Below are 25,273 nucleotides of genomic sequence, written 5' to 3'. Positions count from 1 at the left end.
CTTAGGCCAGCTTGCTTATGGCCTTTGTCCTAGCTTCTCTGCCTGTCCCTCTGATAAAATACCCTGACAAAAGCAACCTAGGAGAGAAAGGGCGTGGTGGAGCTCACAGTGCCAGGGTAGAGCCTGTCTTGGGGAAGTCCCAGGGACAAGGGCCTGAGAAACCTTGTCACATCACAACCAGAGTCAGGAAGGGTGGTGAGTGCATGCTTGGTGCTCAGTGTCTCCATTTTACAGTCCAGGGTCCTGTGTCCAGAGAGCGATGCAACTTGTAGTAGGCGGGTCTCCCCTCAGTTCAGGCAGCCAGGGCATCCCCACAGGCAGGCCTCTCCCAAGTAAGTCTAGATTCTGTCAATTGACAGGTAATGCGAACCATCACACCCAGTAAACAAACATCTAACTCGAAATAAAATAGTAGCCAACAGCCAGGCATGGTGCCTTTTCCTGTAATCACAGCACTTGGGAGTTGGAGGCAGGAGGATTATAAGTTTCAGGCCAGTCTGGACTTTATTTTATTAAAATAAAATAAGTTTATTTTATTCCTTTGTGTGTATGTGTAGTTATGCATGCACAGAGGCCAGGAGAGGATGCTGGGTACCCTGCTCCAGCACTTTGCTTTTGCTGAACCTGGAACTAATCTGGTGGCCAGCAAGCCCTGGTGGTCCTCCTGTCTTCACCCCTCTAGTGCAGAGGTGGCCAGCATGAGGAGACATGCCTGATTTTTCCCACATAGTTGCTGGAGATTTGAATTCAGGTTCTCAGACTTGAGACACGCACCTCAGACACACACACGCAAATAAATATAAATACTGACTGAAAAAAAATCTAGTTTTTCAAAAACCAGTTATGTCTGAGTATCTTGTCAGTTTGAATAGTTTACTACAAGCCTGTTGTAAATGTAGGCCAGACTGAAATATTGGTCTTTATTGTTTTGAAATGTAGAATCTCCTGTTTGATGATGATGATGACTTCAGCACAATCAGAGATGACATTGGGAAGGAAAACCAGAAGCAGCTGGCTTTGGAGAAAAAGAAAAGGTAACTCTGAGGCTTGGCCAGGCCCTACTCAAGGCCACCAGGAATGAAACGTGGCATTCTTGCTACCCTTTCAGACATCTCATCTGATCTTCTGCAGGGTCCTAGTTGTCACCCGGCAGTGTTCCATGTCAGGCCCTGTCATGATCTTCCCCATGAAGAGCTGGAACATTGTGTATTGCTGCTACTCCTGTGTGCAGCCAGGCACACCCCCTTTGCGTGTCCTTACCAGCCAGCACTGCTTCCCATTCTTTTCCATCTTATTTTCTGAGACCTAATGTTATTCTAGACTTCCAGATTCAAAAGCCACCAATGGGGCTCATCATAGGCTCACCTTCTCAAAGGACCAGCATCACCGTTCCCTACACACCCTCTCAGAGAGCATGCTTGCCCTTCACTGGCGCCCTTCACAAAGGGTGAAGTATGGCACTCTGCTGCCATACCCAGGTGAAGCTCGGAGTGACTGGTGGCACAGATACTGGTTAATCTGTAGAGCATGTCTCTGGGTGATGGCTAGGTCAAAAGCTAGGACTACTAGTATAAACATACCTGCTAGTAGAAAGGCCAACGAGCTAATAAAAACATACAGAGTTTGAGCAGACAGTTCACAGAAGGGAAATGCAGACAGCTTGTCAGCATACAGAAAATGCTCAACTAAGTTCATTCATCAACAAAATGTCAGTCCAAACTACTACACATTCGATAGCATTGCTGAAATGATGCCACCTTGGTAAGAAGGCAGTGCCTGGGACAGTGGCCCAGCTGGTAGGTGTAGATGGAACAACACTTGGGAGGTGCTTCGCACTACTGAGGAGTACACACCTGTCACACAGCAGTACCCTCAGAAACAGGAGAGAGTGCACAGTAGCCTGAGCTCAGCCTTCCATGAGTCTGTCCTAGGAGTCCTCTGCAGAGGGAGGGCACTGTGCAGTGTGAATGCCAGGCCAGCAGCCACAGTGCCATGATTGTGTTTGGGAGTCACAGTGAAGACTGCTCTGCTAAGTGGTGAGTGGGAGTGGTGGTTACTTGGGGACAGAGACTGAGGAAGCAAAATGGAGCTGACTGAACTGTCACCTAGGTGTGTGGCTATGATTTGGGTACACTGTGAATGTTAACTTTCAGTTTAAAATGTGAAGGAGAGAAGGGTTACACTGTTGAATGTGCAGCCAGGATGTGGCGAACCCCCTTCTTACAGGGATGGCATGAGAGTGAACTGGGGCCCTCAGGTGGACAGTTTGAAAACATCTGTCCGACTTGCAAACCCTATTCTACGTTGAGCCCTAGTATCAGGAATGCATTTGGGAGCCATTCTAAGTACCCTTGGCACAGGGCCTGGAGAGATGGCTCTTGCTGCTTTTGCAGAGAGAGGACCTAGCTTCAGTTCCTAGCACCCGCATGGTGGCTCACACCATTTATAACTCCTGTTCCAGGATATCTAGTGCCCTCTTCTGACCTCCACAGACACCAGGCATGCAGGCAAAACACACGTACACATGAAAGTAAATCTTAAAAAAAGAAAACTAAATAGGCCGCTCACCCATGCCTGTGTATCAGTGCCACCCTCTGTCTCCCACAGCCGAGAAGTCCTGCGTGCACGGAGCAGCGATGTGTTCTCCAGTGCAGAGATGCGCACTCGGCCCCGGGGACCAGAAGCTTCTCTGTCCATCCATGTTGCAAGCTTCAGATAGCCCCTGCAGCCATATGTACTGTGTCCCAGATAGAACCACCCACCAGTCCCGCGACCGCTGCCTTGTGGGTTTACGGTGGACCATCCGGTTGCCTCCATAGCCAGTGATAGCAAGTCTTCAGCTTTGTGACAGAGGGATGACACTTCTCAGGCCAAGCAGGTACACCTGATGACCAGCTCTGCAACACAGAGCTGGTCAGACCCAGACACTGTGCCAATCAGTACAGACCTCCCAAGCCTGGCCCCAGCGGCCTCTTTCCATAAAGTGTGCTCCTGGACAGTGGCGAGTTGTTCAAGGAGGACAAATCTGATAGCTAAGACACACGGTCAGTTGCTTACACCGTTGAGGTGACCAGTTAGCCATCTAAAGCTGAAGCTGCAAGGAAAGGGTATGTGTGTCCTGAGTTCATTCCCGGTTCCAGCCCTCACTTATAGCACGGGCCTCTTCTTGGACAAGTTCAAGGTAGGACTCTAAGACAGCTCAGGCTGACGTTCCCTTGGTGTGATTGACCATCTACAGCCTGGCAAGAGGCAGGAAATCATAGAAGCCTAGCACAACAAATCCAGGTTCCCAGTTTGTCCTGGGCAGACTGGCCTTTACCTTCTCAGTCAGCACATGTAACTGATTTAAGAGATTTGGTATTTATGCACTGTAACTAATACACTATCAACACAGTATCTATTACTGAACTGGCAGGTTTAGGACCCCAGACTGACTTAGTCTAAGACGGCACTCCTAAGAGAAGTTGTCAGGTCTCAGTTTCTCATTAGCTCTTACATGTCTTCATGTAACAGAACTAAGGTAGGGAGAGACGGGAAAAGTAACTCTGGCCTGGGCTTCAGCTGTCTCCTGCTAGCTAAAGCATCTCACATTCTGGTGTTGCTATGCTGACTTCTCTGTGGAGCTGACACTCAGCAGGTAATCCTGTTCTTCCTTTGTCTTCTCAACACCATTTTGCCAGAGTTGGTGTCATTTTAGGTGACTGTTTCTGTGGAAGCACATGGATCTTAAGATGTTGGATCTGGACTAGTGAGTGATCTTTAGGCCATGTCCTTATGGCTACACACCAAGGGGTCCAGGAGACCCACACAGTAAACATTACTTGACTACAACTGAGTCCTGGGTAATGGCTACTGTTTGTTGCACTGTAACTGACGTGGCCCCTCAGTTTGCCCTTTCACCCCAGCTTCTGGCAGCAGAACTGATGGACAAGCTGAGACACTGCTTTCAGAAGACGTGCCTCAAGGGCTGGCCGCAGCCCAGGCCTGTTGACAGGCCTTCCTATCTGGTTTTTGTTTGTTTTTTAATTGGGAGATAGAACAGGCTAAAAGGGTTGGGGTGGGGGGTGGGGTGGGGGGGGGACGACACACTAAGATTGTATTAAAGAAAAAATAAACCATTTTTAAAGCTGCAGCCCTTGGTTCTGTCATACAGCGACTGCTTTGTGTCCTGCTGCTTGAAGAGTACAGCCTTTTCTCCAGGCATACTTCAGACACTCAACAAACATGGCTTAGAGTAGAAATACTACTTTGGCAATAAGTGTATTTTGGCTTAAAGTAAATCTAGACTCATGGAAAAGTATTTTGGAAGAAACTGGCTGTCACATAGCTCTGTTCACTATTCTGGGAATAGGATCTGGCCAGGGCCAAGGTGGTACCAAGAATTTCCTGTCAATCCAAAACTGTGGTTTCAAAGCAGCTACCTTCCCTCTAGATCAGACTTAACTATGAGGGTCTCAACGATGGCAGAATCTTCTCACTACCTAAGGGAGCACAAGCAGCTCCCTCTTTGAAGTTCAGTAAGCCAAACATCAGTGTATGGAAATGATTCACGGCACCTTGACAAGAAGCATGAACAGCAGCTACAGTCCACCAGTTGAGGCTCCTGCACCGGCTTGACCTTTTTTGTTGCTAGTGACTAATCCAGGGCTGTGCTGGCTGAACTGCCCATCTGACAGACAGACAGACACACACACACACACACACCCCAGATTACAATGACTGTTTTGCTTTACAGCCACCAAGTCTTCAGAGCAGCTAGCAACTGTCAGAGCACAGGAATGAGGACAGGAATGCTGAACGGAAGATCAAAAACAGGCTTGTTTTTATTATACAGAGAAGAACTTATTTACAATCCTCTGATGCGGACTATGTACATAACAATACAAGAGGCATCGGCTCCAGGTGGTCACTATAAATTAAGATTATAAATATGAGGGTTAGCCCCACCTGCAGGCACAAAACCTTTTCTCCAATTCCTCAGGGGTCCTTCCTTCTCTCCCCCTCTGACAGGCCCCTCCAGCACTCAGACTGGAGCTCTCATTTCTTGTTGACTGTATAAACAGTGCCGTGTCAGTCATGGACAACACTGATTTCCAGCACCCCTCACCCAAATGCAATGCTTTCTCAAGAGGCCACTGAGGACTTGAGTGTTGCCCTCAGTTGCTTCTCCTCCTCCTCGGGTTCCTCCTCACCTAAGTTTCTGTTGGTCTGTCACAGGCTCTGACTTCTCCTAGGCCAGATGATCCCTGCCTTCACATTCAGGTCTCAACTGACTGCTCAATGAGAACAGAACAGATGGAAAAGTGACAGCTGTTTCCATTCAGGGTTGCTTTCATGGAGGCAGGGAAGCCCACATGTGATGGGCAGCGGGTCCCACAGAGACAGGCAGTTGCTGTGGCAGAACTCGAGGCCTGGGGCACAGCGCAGCAGCGATTGCGCTGTAGGCTCTCCATACGCCACTCTACTGGCCAGGGCTCCCAGATCTGCCTGTGACTGACAGGGAAGGGAAGATGCCCAGGGCGTCTGTCTGCAGAACAAGCAGCACGTCAACCCTGCCTCCTCAGCTGGGGCTGCTGGAGGCCCCCCCCCCCCCCGAGTCCAAGCTCAGCACTTCTTCATGTCAAATAGGAAAGCATTGGCCGAGTCCACGGCACTGTCCTCTCTGGGTAAGGACCACAGCCCAGCAGCCTCCTACCAAGGCTGAGCTAAAGCCCTTTCCAGCTGGTCTACAAGTCCCTGTGGGGAAAAGGGAATGTCAGGGGCATCCTCACCTGGGAACTGCCCACAGCATGTAGTCTGGGCCTTGTGGAGCTGCTGCTACCCACAGTGCCACCTGCTGTTTGAGAACCAGTGCTGCCCAGCAGATCCTGGCAGGGCAGCAGCATCGTGGGCTGTGGTTAGAGTCTTCGCAGCAGATGAGAAGTCACTACAGAGCCTGAGACTCTGGGCCACCTGAGATGATGGACCCAGACTGCCCCTGCTGACCATTCATTCTCCCATGGCATACGTCGTCTCCAGCACCCAGGAAGCTTGGTCTCCACAGTAACGCTGAGCTAGTGTAAACTCATCCTTGTCTGCCTGCCCCAGACTAGACTGCAGGCGCCTGTAGCATCCTGAGGAGATACATGGACTGTCCACATGCTTAGAGCCCCGTGGAGAGCCCAGTGCCCTAAGGCCTGGCCTAAGCAGGAGGCTTTCCTGTCCACCTTCACAGATTCTAATAAGCCTGGAAACACATCCATGTCACTTTCAAACCAGGAAAGTACATAACTTTTTGTTTCTAAAAATTAAAACTCATGAACAAAGGGGGCAATAGCAGTGGGTGGCCTTTGTGGGGCTGCTGTGAAGAACCACAGAGTGGCTGTCAGGCACAGAGAACATTCTGGTGAGGACCACTGAGGCTGGACCCAACTCTGCTTCTGAGACCCAGTAGAGGTGGAGATGGTACTGCCCAGTGTGACCAATAAAGGACACTGAAAAGGAGTACACAGGACAATCCGAGCATGTGGCCCAGGTAAGGAGGTTCTGCAGGGGTGCCAGGTGCTGGGAGGTCAGGCTTCACCATATTCTCTGTGGCCCACAAGGTGGGTCAGCGAGAGCCACAAGTGGGACTGCCACAGTCTGCCCCATGACTGCAGCTAGGAAAGGGATTCTCAAAGGTAGCTGTGTTGGTAATGTTCAAGACTTCAAAGCTGTTACCAAGGGGCATCAGGCTTTCTGTCATTAACAAAGGGAATAGCACCATGAGAAAGGCCAGGGGCTGAGTGGTGGCAGTGTCCTCCCTGGGCCTCAGTCTCGGGAGGAGCGGAAGATGCAGGCAGAGAATGCAGAGGCTAGGCCTCGGCGGCAGGGGAGCTCCGGCTCAGCTCCTTGATCCCACAAAGGATCCTCTTCATGTGGCCCACTTTGGTCACGCCGAGGTCCTGCAACAGAGAAGATAGGTACCATGGATATCAGGCCAGAGGCTTTACAAATTGGCTGCCACCAATGTTTTCTCAGTCTGTTTTTCTAATACAAATGAGGAAAATACCAGTGGATGAAATAGGAAGGAATCGGCACAAACATCAGTCATGCAGATATCCAACACGTGGCTCCTGTAGCCTACAAAGACTGCTGTCATGAAGGACAGCCAACAGACAAAAGAAAAGAGGCCTGACAGCAAGTGGGTGGCAGCCTTGGAAGAGCCACCTGTCAAGGAAGTCCCCATGGCCTTTTGCCGCCTTGGGACAAAACCAGAAACAATGCCCAAAAGACAGCTCTTCAAGGCCAAGCAGGCCAGGGCTTAGCTATGTAGTGCAATGGGTGCAGACCTGACCACACATGTTCCCAGGCTTGAGAAAGCAGACTCTTCCATCTTGGCTCATATGGAGCACAAGGATATTACCTTCTTAAGTGGCTAAGAAAACCACCGCTTCCCCCATTGTGTCTGCACTTGGCCTTGCTTATCTGTCAGAGAAAGTCACCACTGATAAAAGCAAGGACCATAGTCAACCTGAGGTACACAAAAAGGTCCAAGAACCAAGAACTGTGATGACTGGTGATGCTAGGATGCGGCAAGGTCAGGGAAGAGAACAGAGCTGAAAGGAGTGTGTAAAAGCCCAGGTGTGGGTTCTAGAAGACACCTGTGAAGTACCTTGAGGTCCCTCCGCTCCAGGTGCAGGAGCTCAGAGCCCCGGATGTCGTGCCTCGTGAAGATGTCCTTATACTCACAGAGACTGAGGTGCTCCAGCCAGGCAGCAACCTCCTCTGTCCCCCAGAGGTGAACTGTCAGAGACGGAAAAGCACGAGTGCAGTGAATGCTCAGAGCCCAGCAGCCAACACCAAGACACCCAGCAGTGGCACCCAAGATGCCTCCAGCAACCAGCACCCAGCACCCAGCAGTGCTACCCAAGATGCCTCCAGCAACCAGCACCCAGCACCCAGCAGTGGCACCCAAGATGTCCCCAGAAGCCAGAACCCATCACCTAGCCACAGGCACTGTGCTCCAGCAGTGCAAAGGACACAGAGCCGCCCTCCTCTGAGGAGTGCACTGCAGGAGTGCTGGCTACTCCGCCAGGTGGGTCATCAGCCTTTTGGATGCCTCTGTGTCCCAGAGGCATTAAACACACCAAACACAAAGGGAACATCTTTGTGACTAAAGCCAGCCTTTCCTCCAGCTTCCAGAGGAGCTCACAGCTGGAGCACTACAGGGAGACATGCAGAGACTTAGGCCATGCAGAGTCAGATCCATCATCATTCACATAAACCGAATTCTAGACAAACATGCAAAGATGAGAAATCAAACAGGAGCTGCCCTGAGTGGTGGCAGATGCCACACCAAATCCAGCCCTGGGCCCCAAAGGTGCCAGACACAGCCACAGTACTCTGGGCCGACCACTGAGATACATTTTAAGCCCCAATTTACTGATCCAAGGGGAGAAAAATGTCCTTTAGCGCCATTTCCTATTGATTTCTTCACCCGCAATCACTGATGGCCTGGAGTGCCAGGCTTAGAAACCTTGATCAGGGAGTCAATTAAATGGGAATCGGCAGCCTGACAGAAGGGGCAGGCACAGAGGACCCCAGCACAATCCGAGTTTTGTGTCTCCAAGTTTGTCTGTCATTTCTATTGTTGTCCTCCCTACCTCAAGCCCCCAAATTCAGGGTAGGCAGGTCAGCTCAGTTGCCCATCACCCCACAGTCTCCATGGAAAGTGTATTTGAGCAGGGCATTACATCAGTCAGTACCCAGACCCAGAAAGGAAGCAAGCAAGGTTTAGTCTTGTAGGTACAAGACAGACTAGTGCAGCCAGTGTGACTAGGGATCATAGCACAAGGTCCAAGGGGAGAAGCCTCAAGGATAAGGAGGAAAGCAGAGACCAGGAGAACTGAGCCAGGACAGCTGGCATTGACAGCCAGAGAGACAAGACGCAGGAGAGCGGCAGGTACCAGGGGCTCCTAGGCTACTGTGAACTTCTTTGTTCTTATTATTTTTCTCCTTTTTAAACTTGGTCACGAGGCGGAATTTACCACTGCGGCTGCGTTTAGAAAGATCCAGCATCACATTCTGTTGGAGAAAGTAGGAAACACTGAGAATAAGGAACTCATTTGCTAAGACCTAATCTATCCTTGGGGATTGGGGGTAGGAAGAAACACATTCACTAAATGTTTGATTCTCTTATTCTTACACATTTGTTTGGGTTTATTTATTTGTGTGTAAGCCATGTATGTGTGGGTGCCCAGGGAGGCCAGAAATGGGCATTGGATCCCATGGAAGTGGAGTTGCATGTAGTTGTGAGCTGCCCGATGTAGGTGATGGGAACCAAACTCGGGTCGTCTGGAAGGGGTACTTGTGTTCTTAAACTCTGAGCCCCAACATCCTCATCCTTAGTTTCACATCCTGCTGCCAAAGGTTCCAACAGACTAAGCTGGGCAGAGGTGCTATTTCGTATCATTTACCTCCTGTACTATGTTAGAGAGGACACTGTCTCCTGTGTTATAGGAGGCCAAGATGACTTTTTCTCTTGGCTCCTTCTGTTCCCATCTCTAAGATACCAGAAGCCCAGAGGCAGCCTAGGGCTTGTCCTTGCCAGATACCTCCCTCTTCTGCCTCCTTCAGCTTGCTCTTCCTGCTGTAGGTGGATTCTATCCCAGGTACAGTATGCCCTGGAGCCCCGCCTATCCAAACTATTGGATGTGCACCCAGTTGGAATCTCTTTAAGTACCCATAGATGCAAACTGTGAATGGGGAATGGACACACCAGCTATCAAATAAATACACAGAGGCTTTTTCTTACTTATGAATACCCAGCCTTATCTTGGCTTAGTTTCTAGCCAGCTTTCCTTAATTTATCCCATCTGCCTTTTGCCTCTGGGTTTTTCTCGTTCTCTTCTGTAAATCTTACTCTTACTCTGTGGCTTGCAGTGAGGCTGGGTGGCTGGCCCCTGGAGTCCTCCTCCTCCTCTGGCTGCTAGTCTCTCTCTTCCCAGATTTCTCCCTCTACTTATTCTTTCTGCCCGCCAGCCCTGCCTATCCTTTCTCCTGCCTTGCTGTTGGCCAGTTCTTTTTAGACCATCAGGTGTTTTACACAAGCACAGTAATGCAGCTTCAGTGTTCCTTAAGCAAAAGGAACACCCCTTCCACTAATATTCCACTACACCGCATCCCTGTCGGCAGCCTGCAAGAAGCTGCAGTGGACTAGTCACAGCGGCAGGCTAGCTCCACAGCTTGCTGCTTCCTTCACCCCCAGTCCCGCTTGTTTCAGAGGCAGTGGGGACCCATTCTTCAAGGGTCACTCTTCATCCCCAACCCTTAACTCCTTCCTTCATGCCTAAATCTTTCCTGGCCTTGAGGGCCATTTTAGTAGAGAAGTCTCCAGACCAAAGCTGCCTCAAGGACTGTATTGCACACAAGGACTAACAGCATGAGCCATTAAACTCAGGACCAACATACCTCTTCCTCACCAAGCTCCATGGGCTGGCAGAGCCAGGGTGTGTCTGTCAGCTTCCTGAGCTGCTGGTCCATCTCGACTAGGGCAGCTCCAAGTCTTTCTTTCTGAGGGGGATCCAACTGCTGCTCCAAAAGAAGGGAGAGAGATATGGAGTTGTGAACCACAGCAAGCCTGGACCAGCCAAGTCAGGTGGGTAAGGCTTATCAAGCTCCGTAGGCACTGCTGTAACAACTCTGTAGAACTGAAGCTACAGGTAAGGAAGGCTTGAGCCCAGAACCTCCCTTCTTCCTGAGGGAATAGGTGAGGATGGGTGAACCTCTGCCCTGGCTTTGGGGAGCCACATGCAGCAGCCCTGGCACCTGGCCAGCTGTAGTCCTTTTAGGTTCTTCTGTCACCAAGCAGGCAGGTCCTGCTCTTCCTGCACAAGCATGGGAGGCAGCTAAGACAGCAGCTAGAGCATTCAGGACAGCACCACTTTGGAGTGGAGAATGGGACACTAGTCTGGGAGTCTCCAGTAAGGCCCTTCCATGTCCTACTCAGGCTAGCGGCCAGCATCACAGCACACTGGAGCTGGGCAGCACTCCGCCCCACCCAACAGACTGAGGGGTTCACATGCTGAGTGGAGACAGGATGGCACAGCCCACCTGATGTGACTGGCACCTAGCTCAGGAAGAGGAACAAACACGATTCACCCACTACACAGACACTGTTAAGAGGGGTCTTTAACATCTAACAACACCCTGGCTGAAATGTTGCCAAAGAGTGTGGCCACAACCCAATGGCCACACTACATGGTTTTCAGTCCCCTTCCTTCAGGCTCAGGACCCTGAACTGAAAACTGCTGCCCTTCAGTGTCCAACACCCTGGTGACAAGGGTCATCTCACGCACAGCCAGAGCCCTCCTGTCACTTATCTGCTCACCAGGGCCATCTTCCCAGCCAGCAGCAGCTCTGTCTCACTGCGCAGCGCTCTGATGTTATTCACCATCTCCAGAACAAAGCTGCAGTTCAACCCCTGAGAAAAACAAATGCATCTATATGGAAGGCCAAGAGCTGCAAAAGTGAGGAGGTACAGATCCAAAAAGGCTACGTACCTCTGCAGTTCTGGGCTTGCCGTATACTCGCTCCATGGCTTTGGAGCTGGCGTTGACAGCGTGTGCGAGTTCTTGTTCCATGTCTCTGTGGGACTGTGCTATTTCCCGAATGCTGAAGAAGGAAGGAGACACAGGTCAGGCCTTTACACACTGCTTATGAACACACTCAGAGGACAGATGCACAGACCATCACCACCTCAGTCATAGCCACTGGCATATCACATTCTGATCAGTAACAAACAGTGGACTTCGGTGGGAAATCTGTTATCAAATCCTAGCTTTTCCGGGGAAGAAAATGTATAAAATGAAACCTCTCTTATAAAATGAAAAGGAGGCAAGCAGCTTTGCAGACAGGCTGGCCATCAAGAAACTCAGAGACACAGACTGTGCACTAGGCCAAGTCATTCTGCAATCTGAAGTTAGACCCACCTCTGACTGGAACCTGGTATGATGATGAGCTCTGGGCCAGAACAGCCTGGGCAAAACCAAGAGCCAACCACAGAGTAGTTCAGAGAGCTGGGCAAGGTGAGGAGGGATGGGACAGAGCATGCTGAGTGAGAAGCTTGGGAGCAACTTGCATATACTATGGGAACGGCTCTCAGAAGGCTGACCTAGTAAACACACCTTCCAGGCAGGCTTCCTAGGCTACCAGGGACTATAAAGCGATAGGACCATGGCCCTTGCAAAACAAGGAACTAGACAAACATAGCGGACAGAGAAGGGAGCAGAATGAATGTAGCACCAGTGTCAGCTACTTGCCAAGAAGAGACAACAGCATGGAGGCAGAGGCACCTAGAGAGACCCACAAAGACCAAAGAGAAACTGACCTGCAAAGCAGCCTGAAGCCTCTGCCCACCACAGCACATGGCTGGGAAACACACAGCACACCCATAGCCAGAGCCAAAGAAAAAGCTCAAGAGAAACGAGAAATGTCCAGCCAAGGGCACTAACTGGTTTGCAGCTTCACAGAAGAGGGAGGCTAAGCTGTGGAAAGGACAAGAACTTCTAGAGAAAGCCCCAGGTAAGCAGGGAGGAGCCTGCAATGGCCATACCACAAGAGCAACAGCAACTCTAGGAGCCACTTGTCAAGGACAGCTAACAGAAGAAAAGGCCTGGTGATTTTCCTCAGTCAATACCAGAGCAGGAAGCACACCACTCTCCAGGGCAACTGAGGCCTTTCTCAGAAACCCAACATGGAATTTAAAGATTTAATGGCTCTGAAAATCCTTGTGGATCTGACATTTTCACTGTGCAAACCCGAATAACCAAGAAGACTAGGGAAGCAAACCAAGCCAGAGGAGTCAGGCTTAAGCCCCTCAGTGAAGCAGAGCCAGCAAATGGGACCTGGAAAAGCCCCAAAGCCTGCCATGCCTCAAGAAGTACAGCAGAGCCTACCTGTGAATGAGGACCCCTGCTGCTTGCCCAAACTGGTCCATCTGGGTAGCTTCCTCCTCGGACAGGATCTCAGGGTGCAGGGAAAAGGATGGTGGGCGGGGCAGCTCACACTTCTGTTTGTCCTCCCAAGACTTCAGAGTGTTCTCAAAGGCCTAAACCGTGAGAACCAGAGTCAAGACTTCTCCTGTGCCCTCCCCTCCAGAGGGTGAGCAACCCCTGCCCACAACACACTCTAAGGGTTCAGCAAGGTAACCGCTTTTCATGGAAGGGATGTTAGCTTTATCTTTGTGTCTTTTGAAACCTGTCTCACTATATAACCTTGGCTGGCCTCCTGTCTCTGGATTACTGAGCCTATAGGGCACGCCACAACTAATCTCTGTATCGTGAAGAGAAATCCAACGACAAAGCATGAAACATCTTTGCCTCTTATAAATGTACAAGGGAGCCCATGGGCAAGCCACTGGTACCCCACCCCGCCCGCCCCTTCTGGCAATTGCTCTTACCCTGTCTCTGGTCAGCGTCTGTGCCCTGTTCTTGTGCACAATCCGAATGTACCCAGGGGGCTGGATCCAGGCTTCTCCATCCACCTGTACAGGCACACCCTCGTCCCCCAGGATGGAGATCTTCACTGTGCGACACTAAGCAGATGGCATTAACAGTTATTCAGGTGCCAAGGGCTTTAAAGCACCCACAGTGTCTACACTCCCACCCTCTCACCCACAGCCATGTACTTGGCTGTTGACCTGAGGCCCTCCTTTTTTATACTCTGCTCTGTTGCCCCACCTGCCGCTACTGTTCCTTCCCCAAATATAAAGTAAATAGATGTAGATGATGTTCAGATAGAGATAGATATCAAAGTGTAAAGGAGTCAGTCATGATCCATGCTATGTGTAAACATCCCCACTGCAGGGCAAAGTCCAACAGCAGGTGATGGAGTCCAGCAACTCTTTTTACTAAATGTGCCCAAGAACAAAATGGTAAACATTAAACAGCTGGCTGTTGGAGACAAAGTGCAAGAAGACACCAGCAAATCTCACTCAATAGATTTTATCAGCACTCCACTGTATGTATAGTCACTTCCTCCCTGCCCCCCAAGTGGGTGGACCTATTCCAGCTCATCAATGCTGTCAGAATTAAAGCTAGCCTCAGAGTCGTGTGCCAGACCCTGGTGGGCTCACGCACTGTCACTGACAGCTCCATGCCCACTGTGCACGACTTCTGCAGCAGACACGGCTCAGCTGGGCCTTTTCCACCCCAGCGAGGCTCACAGCACTCAGTGGGAGAGGGAACAGTGGGGTTACCTTTAGGTCCTAGGAAGACCCCTGTATTCCTTGGGTCTGTACTGTGAGTAAATCCAGGGAGTCCTAGGCCAGGCCCTACCTCTCCAAACAGGGATGAGCCCCAGAAGGGGGTGGGCTAGACCCCTGGAGCAGCATGGCCAGTACCTGGGCAATCCGATGATGCTGTAGCTTAATTACACGAGACACAGCCATTTGCATGCTGCCGAACACAGCGACCACCTCCAGAATCTTATCATCGAATGATGGAGCTGCAAAAGTCTGAAAGGGCCAGCTTGAAAGCTGTCTGTCCCACTTCCCCAAACACCCACCCCCTTATTTTGCTTCCTGCTCTGGGGGTTCTGGTGAGGCAGACAGGCCCACACCCACAGGTGGTGCAGAGATGGTCATAAATGCAGCACAGGGTGGGGTATCTTATCCAGCTAGCACAATGCCTGGAACTAGCTCTCACACTTACTACTTATTAGCCATGAGACCTCAGGCAAGTTATTCATGCCCTTCTTTCTTCAGAGGGAGATTAACACTGCTAGCTCCTTAGGGGCAGGTATGTGAAATGAATGTGCTAACCGATGCTTAGAACAGTGGCCCACTCTTAAGTGTGCAGTAAGTGCTAGTTGTTTTCTTTTTAGTTACATGCAAAGATGCCACCCCACCACCCCCCTTTAAAGCCTGTTGATATCTTCCTATATTCTCAGCATAAATTCCATACTTCTGCCCTTGGCTTCTACAGCCCCATGCAATCCAAGCCCTACAGACATCTCCCTTCTCCGTCTGTAGTTGGGGAACCTTTCTCTGTGCTCTCTGCCCCTTATTCTCAGCTTTTACATCTTGTTTTTACTACCAACACGATGTACTCCCCCATCTGGTACCAGCCAACTTGGCCAGGCTAAGTTCTCCTTCAAGTCTCAGCTTCCTCTCACTTGATCTCTCACTTGATCATATGCTAGACCTGCCTTCTAGATAGCAGGCCAATCAGTGAGGGAGCCTGTCTATCTGGTCTTCCACCATGCCCACTGCCAGGGCCAGGAAAATATTACATCTAGTCACAAATGCCCAACCTTGCTAAGCCCAGCCCACCCACCTCAAAGCCCATACGTACATCATCTTCCTTGGTGCCCCCCCAGAAGTTGGTCCCTCCGGCATAGCTGGGAATGTTGAGAACAGCAATTCCCTGAAGACTCGGGAGGGGAATCGGGCGCCCATCACACTGAACCACAAAAAGGTGGAGAGAAAAGAGCAATGCTCAGCATGTACCAACCCTTCCCCAGCACTAGCTGGAGACCTGGGGCGAGGCAGGAGCTCCTCGGGGAGTCCAACAGGAATGTCTATAGCCAAGGATGGGAGATCACCCAGGAGGCTACCACTCACCTCCAGCAGGACCTTTTGCTCCAGGTTCCTATAGGTTCTGTGCAGCAGTTCTTTGGTGCCCAGGACACCGTACCACATCATGTTCTTAGTCCGACTCCTGGAAAAAGAAGTGTTCCTTTGGGAAGGGCTTCCCTTACAAGAACCTGAATTACTGCTTTGAACTTGGGGAGCTCAGCAACTGTGTACAGCAGGACACCATAGCAAGACAGTCTGGGCTTCTCAGACATGCAAAAGAGTCAATTTACCAATGAGGAAGTATGTCACAAACTAACACTCTACCAAGAGCAATCACAACCTGAAAAGCAAGTAAGTGATCCTTAAAAAAATTTATGTCATGACTTCTGGCTATAAAATTATGCTGGGGAGATGACTAGTGGATAAATTGCTTGCTGTGCAAGTGTGAGGCCTGGAGTCTGAATCTCCAGAACCCACATACAACTGGATGCAGTAGAGCACATCCATAATCCCAAGGCATGCTAGCTTGATGGGGAAGCAAGAAAATCCCCAGAAGACCATGGACCAGCCAGGTACACAGCAGTGAAAAATAGAAAACTTTCAAAAAAGAGTGGCAAGCAAGGAACACATGACACCTTGTGGTGGTCTTCTGACCTCCACACATGCACTGTAGCATGTGCTCATCCACACCCACACAAGTGAGTCAGTCAAATTATGCTTGCCACAGAGAATCTAGAAAGCACACAAAAGCACATGGGGAAAAAATAAATTTCCAATCCCCAGCCTCTATACACGCCATCCCGACCACAACTGGGAAGGGACTAGGCAGTGTGTAGATGAGCAGAGCCCTCCCTACACAGTACTGGGACAGCAACTGTGCGGCACACCCATCACCTGCCTCTAATGCACTGTCACAGACTCTGATGCTAGGTAAGAAACAACCTATCCCATCTGCCCAAGCTGGCCAACCCCAGGGGTGGAGCCCTTCCCCTTCTAGGCTGGCTTCTTGGGCTGCCTGCTTTCCACACCTGACAATGAGGACTACCTACCTGCATTTCTCTGGGTGCTCATCACGTTTGTTGTTAAAGTCCAGAGATATCTTCGCATCCAAGCCGATGCCAAAATAGTTGTTCATGACACACTTCTCTGTGTAGTACTCTCTGCAAAGGTGAGTTTAAAGTCTCATAACAGCTCTGCCTGACAGGTTCCCACAGACTGACCTGCTGCCATTTCTCCCACAGAGCAAAACTCATCACTTCTTCCATGTTTTGCTGTTGTTTCACTTTGGTGTTTTGTTTTCCTGTGTTTAGAGTTTGGCCCTGTTCAGGGTTTGTTTGGGGTATTTGTTTTGGTAAGAGCTCTACTGAGACATAATTCACATACAATGTCACCATCACTTTAACGTACATCATTCAACAGTTTTAGTACATTCAGAGTCCTTGCATCTCTACAATCAAATTTCAGAAGCACCATCACTTGCACTGGCTCCTACCATTCTGACCCTGGAATGTGTCTACCGAGGATCTGTCAAATCAATGGGACGAAACAGTGCGGCCTGGGTATCTGGCTCCTTCCCCTCATCCACAGTTTATATTTATTGCAAAGCAATCTTCCACTGTGTGGGCACACCCTCTTTGTCTACCATTAACTGATGGACATTCAAACTGTTCTGTTTTCTAAGGATGACTTGGGAGCGTTCGTGCCCAGGGTTGCTGTAGGCATGTGTTTTAGAATCTCTAGAGTTTGTACCATGGGCAGAACTACTGGGCCACATAGCTTCTGGTGTGCCCTTCAGAGGCACTGCCAGCCTGTTTCCAAGATCATCATGGCATGCTTCTCTAACTTCCCTGCTGCCCAAGCAGGCTCTGAAGTGAAAGGGCAGTGACTGAACACTCCTGCACCAATGTCACAAGCCTCCCTCCCCAGAGCACTGCTGGGGACTTGTCCTTGGCACTGTCTCTGCATCCACCCACTCCTCCAGAGCCATGGGTCTGTCCTACCCCGTGCTCTTCCCTGGTCCCAGGGAAGGGAGACACTGTGCGGAAGGTAAATTCTGAAAACTCCCATGGACACTGGACATGAAGTCCACAAAGCTTGCACCAGAATTCTAATACATTTTAGCCTAAGTTTCTTACAATCTGATGAGAACCAATCTCTACAGCAGGAATCCTTCCTGATCACACACCTAATTCAAGTGCCTTGTAATTGCTCAGAAAAGCTCTGGGGCCAAACTATATTAGAAGCCCCAAGAGTGCTGTCCCAGAGGGACTACAACGCTGGCCCTGCTGAGGGAAACCATCAGGATCTGAGCACAAGACCAGACCAGGAGCAGAGATCCAGCTGAAGAGCCAGCTTACCAAAACAGGGCCTCTGTGAACCACACAAGTACTCTGTCATACCACACCAGACAGTAAGAGCAGTCAACTTATAGCCAGCTGTCACCAGCCTCTAGCTGCCCAGGCTGTAATCAGCAGTAATTTAAAAAAAAAAAAATCTCTAGAATATTGTCTTCTTTGGTTTGAGGAAAACCATCTATAGTGAGCTCTGATATACACAAGGGATCCATTAAACCACTATGCAAAGGTCCTCAAGGCCTTAGAACACAGCAGAAGAGGCCACACCCCACTGTAACACAGCAGAGAGCAGCAGTCAGACTTTCTCTCTAAAATCCCCGAAGTAAGACATTGTCTCCTGGGAACCCTAAGACCAGGGAACAGCCACCTGGAGGACAGATCTTTCAGTCTTGGAATGCTACATCACTGAAGGGTGGCAGACATCATGGGAAGTCAAGAGACAAGGACAAAAACAATGTAATGAGTAAAGAGATGTCAACACAGTAAGCGCTGGGCTGGCCTGTTGTGGAGCCTGGGAAAGGACAGTGAACAGGTCTGTCCTCTGCTACCCTACAGTAGCCTATGGGGAAGGCCCTCGGACACACGTCTGAGGCTGCCAATCTTCCTTATTTAAGAACAGCCAAAAGAGAGCTCACTACTCAACTATCCACTGATGGCTCTGTCTCATTTTTGAATCAGACCTCTGCACTCATCATCCTAACAAAATGTCCCAGTGGTGTTGCCTCATACTCACAGGTTTTCAGGTTCAGCATTAAAGGGATCAGCATTAATTAGCAAGCGACTGATGACTGAGCCCCCCGGCAAGGAGCCAGACATCCCTGCCCGAACACCTGAAAGGGAAGAGGAAAAGGGTACTGGCCGGGAGCTCTAGACAGAGCAAATCAAATCTCCAAGGTTGACGCCGCCACATATTCTATAGGACGACATTATGAACAAGTGCTCCAATGTGACTAACAATTCAAAATCACCACTACCATCCCATATTTATGCAACAAAAGTAGGTTATATTAGCCAGTAGAATTGAACACCCAGAAGATACCTAAAAACTGTCTCCTTAGCTATATACCTGGGCATTATTTGGACACTACATGCCCTTTATTTAAACAGGTACCTTTCCAGGCTTGAGATACTACCCTATAAGTTATTGGTCAAGGGAGGCCCCAGGAGCTCCCAAAACAACATGCACTATCGACAATGGTTGTCTGTAATGGTATGTTCCTCCTCCTGAGCCCAGGTCCTGCAGCCCTATATAAAATAATCACTCAGAGGCTTAAAAAGGGGGGAAGTGCTGTGGGGTGTCTTTCTGTATGCTGTGAATATGTGTTGCTCCCATTGGCTAATAAATAAAGCCGTTTCGGCCCTATGGCAAGGCAGCTTAGAGGCAGGTGGGAAATCCAAGCAGAGATACAGAGAGAAGAAAGAGTAGGGAGAGAGGCCTAGCCACCACCCAAGGAGCAACAAGATGCCAACAGACCAGTAATGCCACAGCCATGTGGCAAAACATAGATTTAATAGAAATGGGCTAATTTAAGATGAAAGAGCTAGCTAGCAAGAAGCCTGCCTGGCCTCATGGTCCTGTATCTGATTATAAAACAATCATTTAGAGACTTAATATTATTTACAAACTGTAAGTCTCTAAATGATTGTTTTATAATCAGATACAGGACCATGAGACCAGGCAGGACTGGAGAAACGTACCACTACAGTTGTCCACCATAACTACATGGTAAACCTCTCTTGCTAAAGACACAGCACACCTGACTTTCAGAGCAGAGAGAAATCAATCTGGAGCTCTCTCCCTCTTGGCTAGCTTTCATGGAGCTGAAATGTGCTTTGCAGACTGCTGGGAGAAAAAACACCAATGGTCTTACCCAGCACTGGACCCTGCATGCTGCAATACTGACCTGCCAGGCAAGAGGGTGCCCACGGTACAATAGTGGTATGACTGTTATGGGATATCTAACTACTTCCTGCCTGGATTTGTGGCCTGTACCACAAGAGGGGAAATCATGCCTAGTGCTATAAGCCTGGCCAATAGTCCATGCCTGGGAAGAGTATGGGTCCTAAGAAAGAACCTTCTGTTTTGCTAAACAATTATGATGTCAAGTTGTAATCTAAATATTTGTTTCTACCTATAGATTAGTGCTATCCTCCACCTTGGTCAGAGATGCTTCTCCAGTGGGCAGTGGTTAATGCAGAGACTCTTAGTTGGTCTAAGTGCCAAGAATGAATGAGTGTTAAGTATTCTACCCTAAATAGGACATCTATATCAACCACTCCCAAAGGCTCAGGGAACACTGAGGAAAACAGGACAGAGGATGGGAAGAGAGCTGTGACAGGCTGTCTTGTAGACACAACATGGCGACTGCACTCTTGACTCACAGCAGCACTGACTACCTGCACAAGATCAAGCCAGTCAGAATTCAGACAGACAGAGAAGGGCTCCTTCTAAGGCCTTGGGCCCAGCTAAAGAGCTACTTACTGGCAGTTGATAGCTTTTAGGGAAGATAGGGTCCTTTTTTTAGGTGTGTGGCTACTCATAAGTTGCCCATGTTGCAGTGGGTGGAGCATATTAATTAGACTATGTGGATTATAAAAAATTAAAAAATTTTAAGAGGAGACATAAAGTAGGGAAAACACATTGGAAGGCCATAGGGGGGATCTAGAGGGGAGTGTTGGGAATAGATATGATCAAAATGCATTATATACATGTATGAAATTGCTAAAGAATAAAAAACTAATTAAACAAAAAGGCACTTTTCATAGAGTCACATAAACTACAGAGTTCTGTCTGTATTTCCATGAGCATACAAGCTCTCCAAGGATAGCAACACTCTTATTCCAAGACCCAGGGTGCCACAAGCCCAGCCATGGCCAGCAAGCACCTCTAGCCTCCTTGATACCCCACCCCCAACCTGAGACCTCCAGTGGGAAGTGCCTCACTCACTTGGATACAGGATCTTGGTGTTCAGAGCAGGCAGGCTATCCCGGCTTCCTGTCTGGGGAGGGAGTGAGGCAGAGCTGCCAAGGGACAGGCCTTTGCTCATTAGCTTTTCACAAGGGGCTCTGGATGCTGTAAAACAGGACAACACACTTGAAACTGTCCGAAGTCAAACACAGCTGGAGGAAGTCACAACAAAATGAACAGACAAGAGGGCTGTGGGAAGGAGGGCTGTAAGCCACTCATCAGCCAGTAGTGTGTGAGATGAACAGTCCCTGGGGAAAGGGAGAGGTCCTCACACAGACACTGTGGGTCTGGATTCACAGTGAACAGACACAGACATGGAAAGCAGTGTAAGGGTGGAGAGGGGCTGATCCCTAATCACAGTCTGGGTGTAGAAGGCACAGAGTTCTGATGCTAATCAACACATGTCTACTCTGGAAGAGCCCCCTCCCCAACAGTGGCAGGATGGGATTTTGAAAACCTTTGCTGGGGTCTATTGCAAGAGGGACCAAAGTCTCAGTTTTACCAGACACATATGGGTAGCCATAAGAAGGCTCCGAGGAAACTCAGGGAAGACAGGCCCAGATGCTCCTGCAGGTCCTAGGGTGCACATGTCTCCACTGAACACATCTCAGTGACATGAAGGAGGTACAGAGATGTAGGCCACAGGTGGGAATGTTGGTTTACTCATGTGGCCAGAGCAATGAGAAAAAGCACCCTAAAATGCCCATGACAAGCTCACCAAGTATCACCCAAACCAAAGCCCAGTCATACCTTTGCGGTGGCTCCTCCCCTTGGCAACTACACAGCTCTCACTATGGGCAGATGTTGGGCACACCCTATTATCAGTTTTCAGGTCCTTCTTCTCCTCAGATTCAGAGAGGCCCAGTCCAAAACCCTGCTGCTCCTGGGTCTGGGCGTTCTGCTCATCCACCGCTGGTAAGAAAGAATATTCTGGCTAAGACCGTGCCAGCAGGACTGCCCGTGCTTTAGGCCCTCTCTTCTCAAGGCTCAGACCCAAAAGCTTCACCATACCACACTTAGCCCAGTGCCCTAGCTCAGTTAATGTAACAGGACCTGGGCATCCCAGCTAACAGGCTGGGGAGAAGGACTCTGAGACAGGAGGATTTGGAGGTGAGAAGAGTTAGAGCGAGGCCCTAGCAGGAGAGTGACACGGCAGTGTGTGACCAGAGTCTGAAGTGACAAGAGCTGGGTCCACTCAGGGCAAGGAGTGAGGGGAGGGCCTGGTGAGAAGTGTTGTCTGAGGGAAGTGAAAGGACAGGAGGGTGGGGATGGAGGCAAGGCTGGGAGTGTCCTGTGTAAGGGTGAAGGTGAGGAAGCCCTTGGACCAGAACGACCGACCGTTTCCCGGTGCTACCGTTTCCCGGTGCTTGGTCTAGTGCCACATCCAGGGAGCATGGGAATTCTAGTGCCACCTAGTGACTGAGAGATCCATTACCTTTTTCTGTGTGCTCTATGATCTGGCGAATTGCTTTCTTCAGGCTGTTCGCTCTCAGCATTAGCTGTTCCCGAGGCCGGAAGATCTGTGGCCGGGAGGGGCACGCCGAGCCCATCAGCCGGTCCCCAGCAGAGTTACAGATGTTGCCTGATGCGTCCCCATCCTCAGCCTCCTCAGCAATGGTTGGAGGTGGATTGGACAGAGAGGATGAAGCCTGAGACTCGTCGTCCAAGGTCTTGAGGAGAGAGTCGAGCTTCTCTTTCAAGACAGAGCACTGTATGGAAGAAAAAGTGGCATGGAGAGCAAGCTCTTCTGCACCTGCTGCCCCACCCACCCTGTGCCCAGGAACCCACCTTCTTGGCCATGACCTCAGACTCCTGTGAGCTCTCTGTCGTCTTCTCATAGGCCTTGCCCACACGAGCTACAAAGTCCTTCACTGTCTCACAGAGCACTCTGCAGGAAACAGAAGGCAGTTGGGGTGGGATCCTGGGTGGCACACTTGGCTGCCTCTCTGAACCCCTGAAGCCCTGGCACTCACTTGGCTGATGAGATCACCACAGAATGCTGGTCTGAAGTCAAGATTTTAGAAAGATGGGCTGCAACCGAGTCTTCATAGAAGAGAATTTGTTGCACCTATAATCACACCAAAACAGGGGCGCTTAGTCTCCCAGTTGACTGAGAGCCGTCAGTCTCCAGCTCGGGTTTTCTCGGGCCTTTCTGGTCTAACCTCTAACAGAGCAGACCATCTCCAAACACTGTCAGTGCTGTCTACTGCTAAGGGAACAAGGGCAAAAGCTTCACCAACCTGTGAACAGACTAAAACAATGGGTCTGAACAAAACCAAACCTGTCAGAGGTAACAGACAGTCAGGACAGTGAAACAAGCCTGGAGGCCCTCGCATGTAACCCCAGTCTATCTTCAGTCAGAGCAGGAGCTGCCTTTTCTACCTCACCAGGAACTCTGCCAATGGGGTGTAAACCAGCCCACACACCTCTACCCACCAATGGGACAGCTCCACTGTTCTCTGTCCTCCCCATGGCCAGCAAGCTTTCCCATGGGCCAAAAAAGACCACCTGGGCTGGACTCTCCAAGATTTTTCTGGGCAATTCTCAGGCTCTGAACAAATATTTATTGGGTTGTTTCTGATACAGGGTTTCTCTGTGTAGGCTTGGCTGTCCTAGAACTTCCTCTATAGACCAGGCTGGTCTGGAACTCACAGAGATCCTCCTGCCTCTGCCTCCCAAGTGCTGGGATTAAAGGCATGCCCTACCATGCCCAGCATCTGCAAAATATTCTTCTCAAAACCAAAGCACAGACCAGTCTCTGCCTGTGAAGTCATGCAAAGCAGTCTGGCTTTGCTTGCTGACTGCTGCTACCCTTGACCCCTTGCTTGACAGACCAACCAACACTCAGGTAGACAGGAGGGGGCTGGTAGAAAGGAACAGCAGATTGCAATAGGTGCTGAGCTACAGTCAGGAGCACAGGATGTCACAGGGGACTTGGGTATTAGGAAGCCCCTCAAATCCTGGTGACAACTTAGGAAACCCCCATACAGTTATGAAGCCCTAGGATTGAGCCTGCTTAGCCCGAGGTTCATCCTTGAGGACCACACAAGGGGCAGGGGTGCAGTCAACTAGCTGAGTACATGAAGATCACCATGTGGGGCTTATACAGCAGGTGATGGGCTAGGGTGCATCTCCGTGTCAAGTGAGATCCTAAGTGCCATGCCCAGCACTATAAAAGAGAAAGAGCAAGTAGGCAGTGGTACCTCTGAGTCCTCGCCGAAGTCTTCAGTGACTGTGGAGGAGGAGGCCTGCCGAGGAAGCTTGGTCTCATATGCCATGACACTCCACCTGCACAGGTCCAAAGTCAGCTCAGTTGCAGGCTGCCCACCAGCCTGACTCAGAGATCTGAGGACCCCCAGGACCATCCCTCAGTGCTCCAATGTTCAGGTTCTTGTACCTTAACCTTAGACTATTCTGACTTCTTTTTCTGTCTTTGTTTGTTTGTTTGTTTGTCTGTTTTGAGACATGGGCTAGTGTGACCCCGGTTAGCCTTGAACTCACTCTGTAACTGAAACAGAATGACCTGACCAGAGCTCTGCCCCCCTAAGTGGCCTTCCACAGCACCTGCAGTCTGGCTTCATTGTTAAGCTTCATCTTGACTTTACATCTGTGATTTAGCTCATCACCTGTCTGAGAGAAAAGTCTCATCTCCACAACCCACAGATCACCACAGCTCTGTTGGAAGAGACTGGAAATGTTTCCCACCTTGACATCAGACACAGTTTCAAGAGCTTCACACTGCTCAGTGTGCCCAGAGGCGATAAGCATCTCACAAAAGCTGACACACGGACCCCCACTAAGAGGGGCCCAAATGGGAAGTATATAAAAATCATTCTGGCCATCAGCTCCTGAATCCTAAGCACCAAGGAACACTTTCACCAAAAAAAATTATAGAGTCTTGGGGGAGTGGGGGACCTGCCCTCTGGCTCAGAAATAGGAACACTCCATTCAAGGAGGCCAAAGTAGTTATGGGTTGTGACCCCTTTGAGGTCCAATGACCCTTTCACAGGGGTCACCTAAGACCATCAGAAAACACAGATATTTACATTACGACTCCTAATAGTAGCAAAATTACAGTTGTGAAGTAGCTATGAAAATAATTGTATGGTTGGGGTCACCACAACATGAGGAACTATATTAAAGGGTCAGAGAATTAGGAAGGTTGAGAACCAGTGCTCTAGAGGATAACTACCCATGCTCATTCCGGGAACAGAAAAGTGAGATAATGGTATTGCTCAAGTATGAGGATCATTTTGCAGATCATTACTAGACCCTGAACCAAGATGGTCAGACTATAGTCACCTTCTCTGCAACCCTAAAGGATGCAAGAAAGGCCTCAGAAGATGGCCTGAAAGTCTAAGTCATATTTTCTCTTTACTTGCTTTTATCCTTTTCAGAATCCATTCAAAAATC

General features: G+C 49.8%; 2 protein-coding genes across 13 annotated transcripts in view; one reads left to right on the top strand and one right to left on the bottom strand.

Moving 5' to 3' along the window:
* Usp40 (ubiquitin specific peptidase 40) overlaps window positions 1-6,455 on the top strand; it is a 79,662-nt gene extending 73,207 nt beyond the window's left edge. For 5 of the 7 annotated variants that reach the window (XM_037210077.1, XM_037210076.1, XM_037210073.1 and 2 more), the window contains 2 exons: window positions 940-1,034; window positions 4,736-6,455. In XM_037210077.1, coding sequence (XP_037065972.1) covers window positions 940-1,034; window positions 4,736-4,928 — 288 coding nt within the window. In that variant the 3' untranslated portion in view covers window positions 4,929-6,455. Of the gene's footprint in view, window positions 1-939; window positions 1,035-2,607; window positions 4,053-4,735 lie in introns of those variants that run through there. The other 2 variants (XM_037210075.1, XM_028876287.2) reach the window with 1 other exon arrangement.
* Dgkd (diacylglycerol kinase delta) overlaps window positions 4,801-25,273 on the bottom strand; it is a 95,257-nt gene continuing 74,784 nt past the window's right edge. For 5 of the 6 annotated variants that reach the window (XM_028876281.2, XM_028876283.2, XM_028876284.2 and 2 more), the window contains exons 12-30: window positions 24,064-24,148; window positions 22,834-22,928; window positions 22,649-22,748; window positions 22,296-22,569; window positions 21,611-21,772; window positions 20,840-20,965; window positions 18,626-18,722; window positions 16,588-16,698; window positions 15,584-15,680; window positions 15,315-15,422; window positions 14,363-14,476; window positions 13,421-13,555; window positions 12,918-13,069; window positions 11,523-11,634; window positions 11,351-11,443; window positions 10,432-10,551; window positions 8,928-9,045; window positions 7,634-7,764; window positions 4,801-6,923 (exon numbers count right to left, since the gene is read on the bottom strand). In XM_028876281.2, coding sequence (XP_028732114.1) covers window positions 6,834-6,923; window positions 7,634-7,764; window positions 8,928-9,045; window positions 10,432-10,551; window positions 11,351-11,443; window positions 11,523-11,634; window positions 12,918-13,069; window positions 13,421-13,555; window positions 14,363-14,476; window positions 15,315-15,422; window positions 15,584-15,680; window positions 16,588-16,698; window positions 18,626-18,722; window positions 20,840-20,965; window positions 21,611-21,772; window positions 22,296-22,569; window positions 22,649-22,748; window positions 22,834-22,928; window positions 24,064-24,148 — 2,320 coding nt within the window. In that variant the 3' untranslated portion in view covers window positions 4,801-6,833. The remainder of the gene's footprint in view (window positions 6,924-7,633; window positions 7,765-8,927; window positions 9,046-10,431; window positions 10,552-11,350; window positions 11,444-11,522; window positions 11,635-12,917; window positions 13,070-13,420; window positions 13,556-14,362; window positions 14,477-15,314; window positions 15,423-15,583; window positions 15,681-16,587; window positions 16,699-18,625; window positions 18,723-20,839; window positions 20,966-21,610; window positions 21,773-22,295; window positions 22,570-22,648; window positions 22,749-22,833; window positions 22,929-24,063; window positions 24,149-25,273) is intronic. The other variant, XM_037210083.1, reaches the window with a different exon arrangement.

This window comes from Peromyscus leucopus, chromosome 13, assembly GCF_004664715.2.
Source record: "Peromyscus leucopus breed LL Stock chromosome 13, UCI_PerLeu_2.1, whole genome shotgun sequence".
In the NCBI taxonomy this organism is placed as follows: domain Eukaryota; kingdom Metazoa; phylum Chordata; class Mammalia; order Rodentia; family Cricetidae; genus Peromyscus; species Peromyscus leucopus.
The sequence above is the reverse complement of the archived record's forward strand: the minus strand, read 5'-3'. Positions and strand labels throughout refer to the sequence as shown.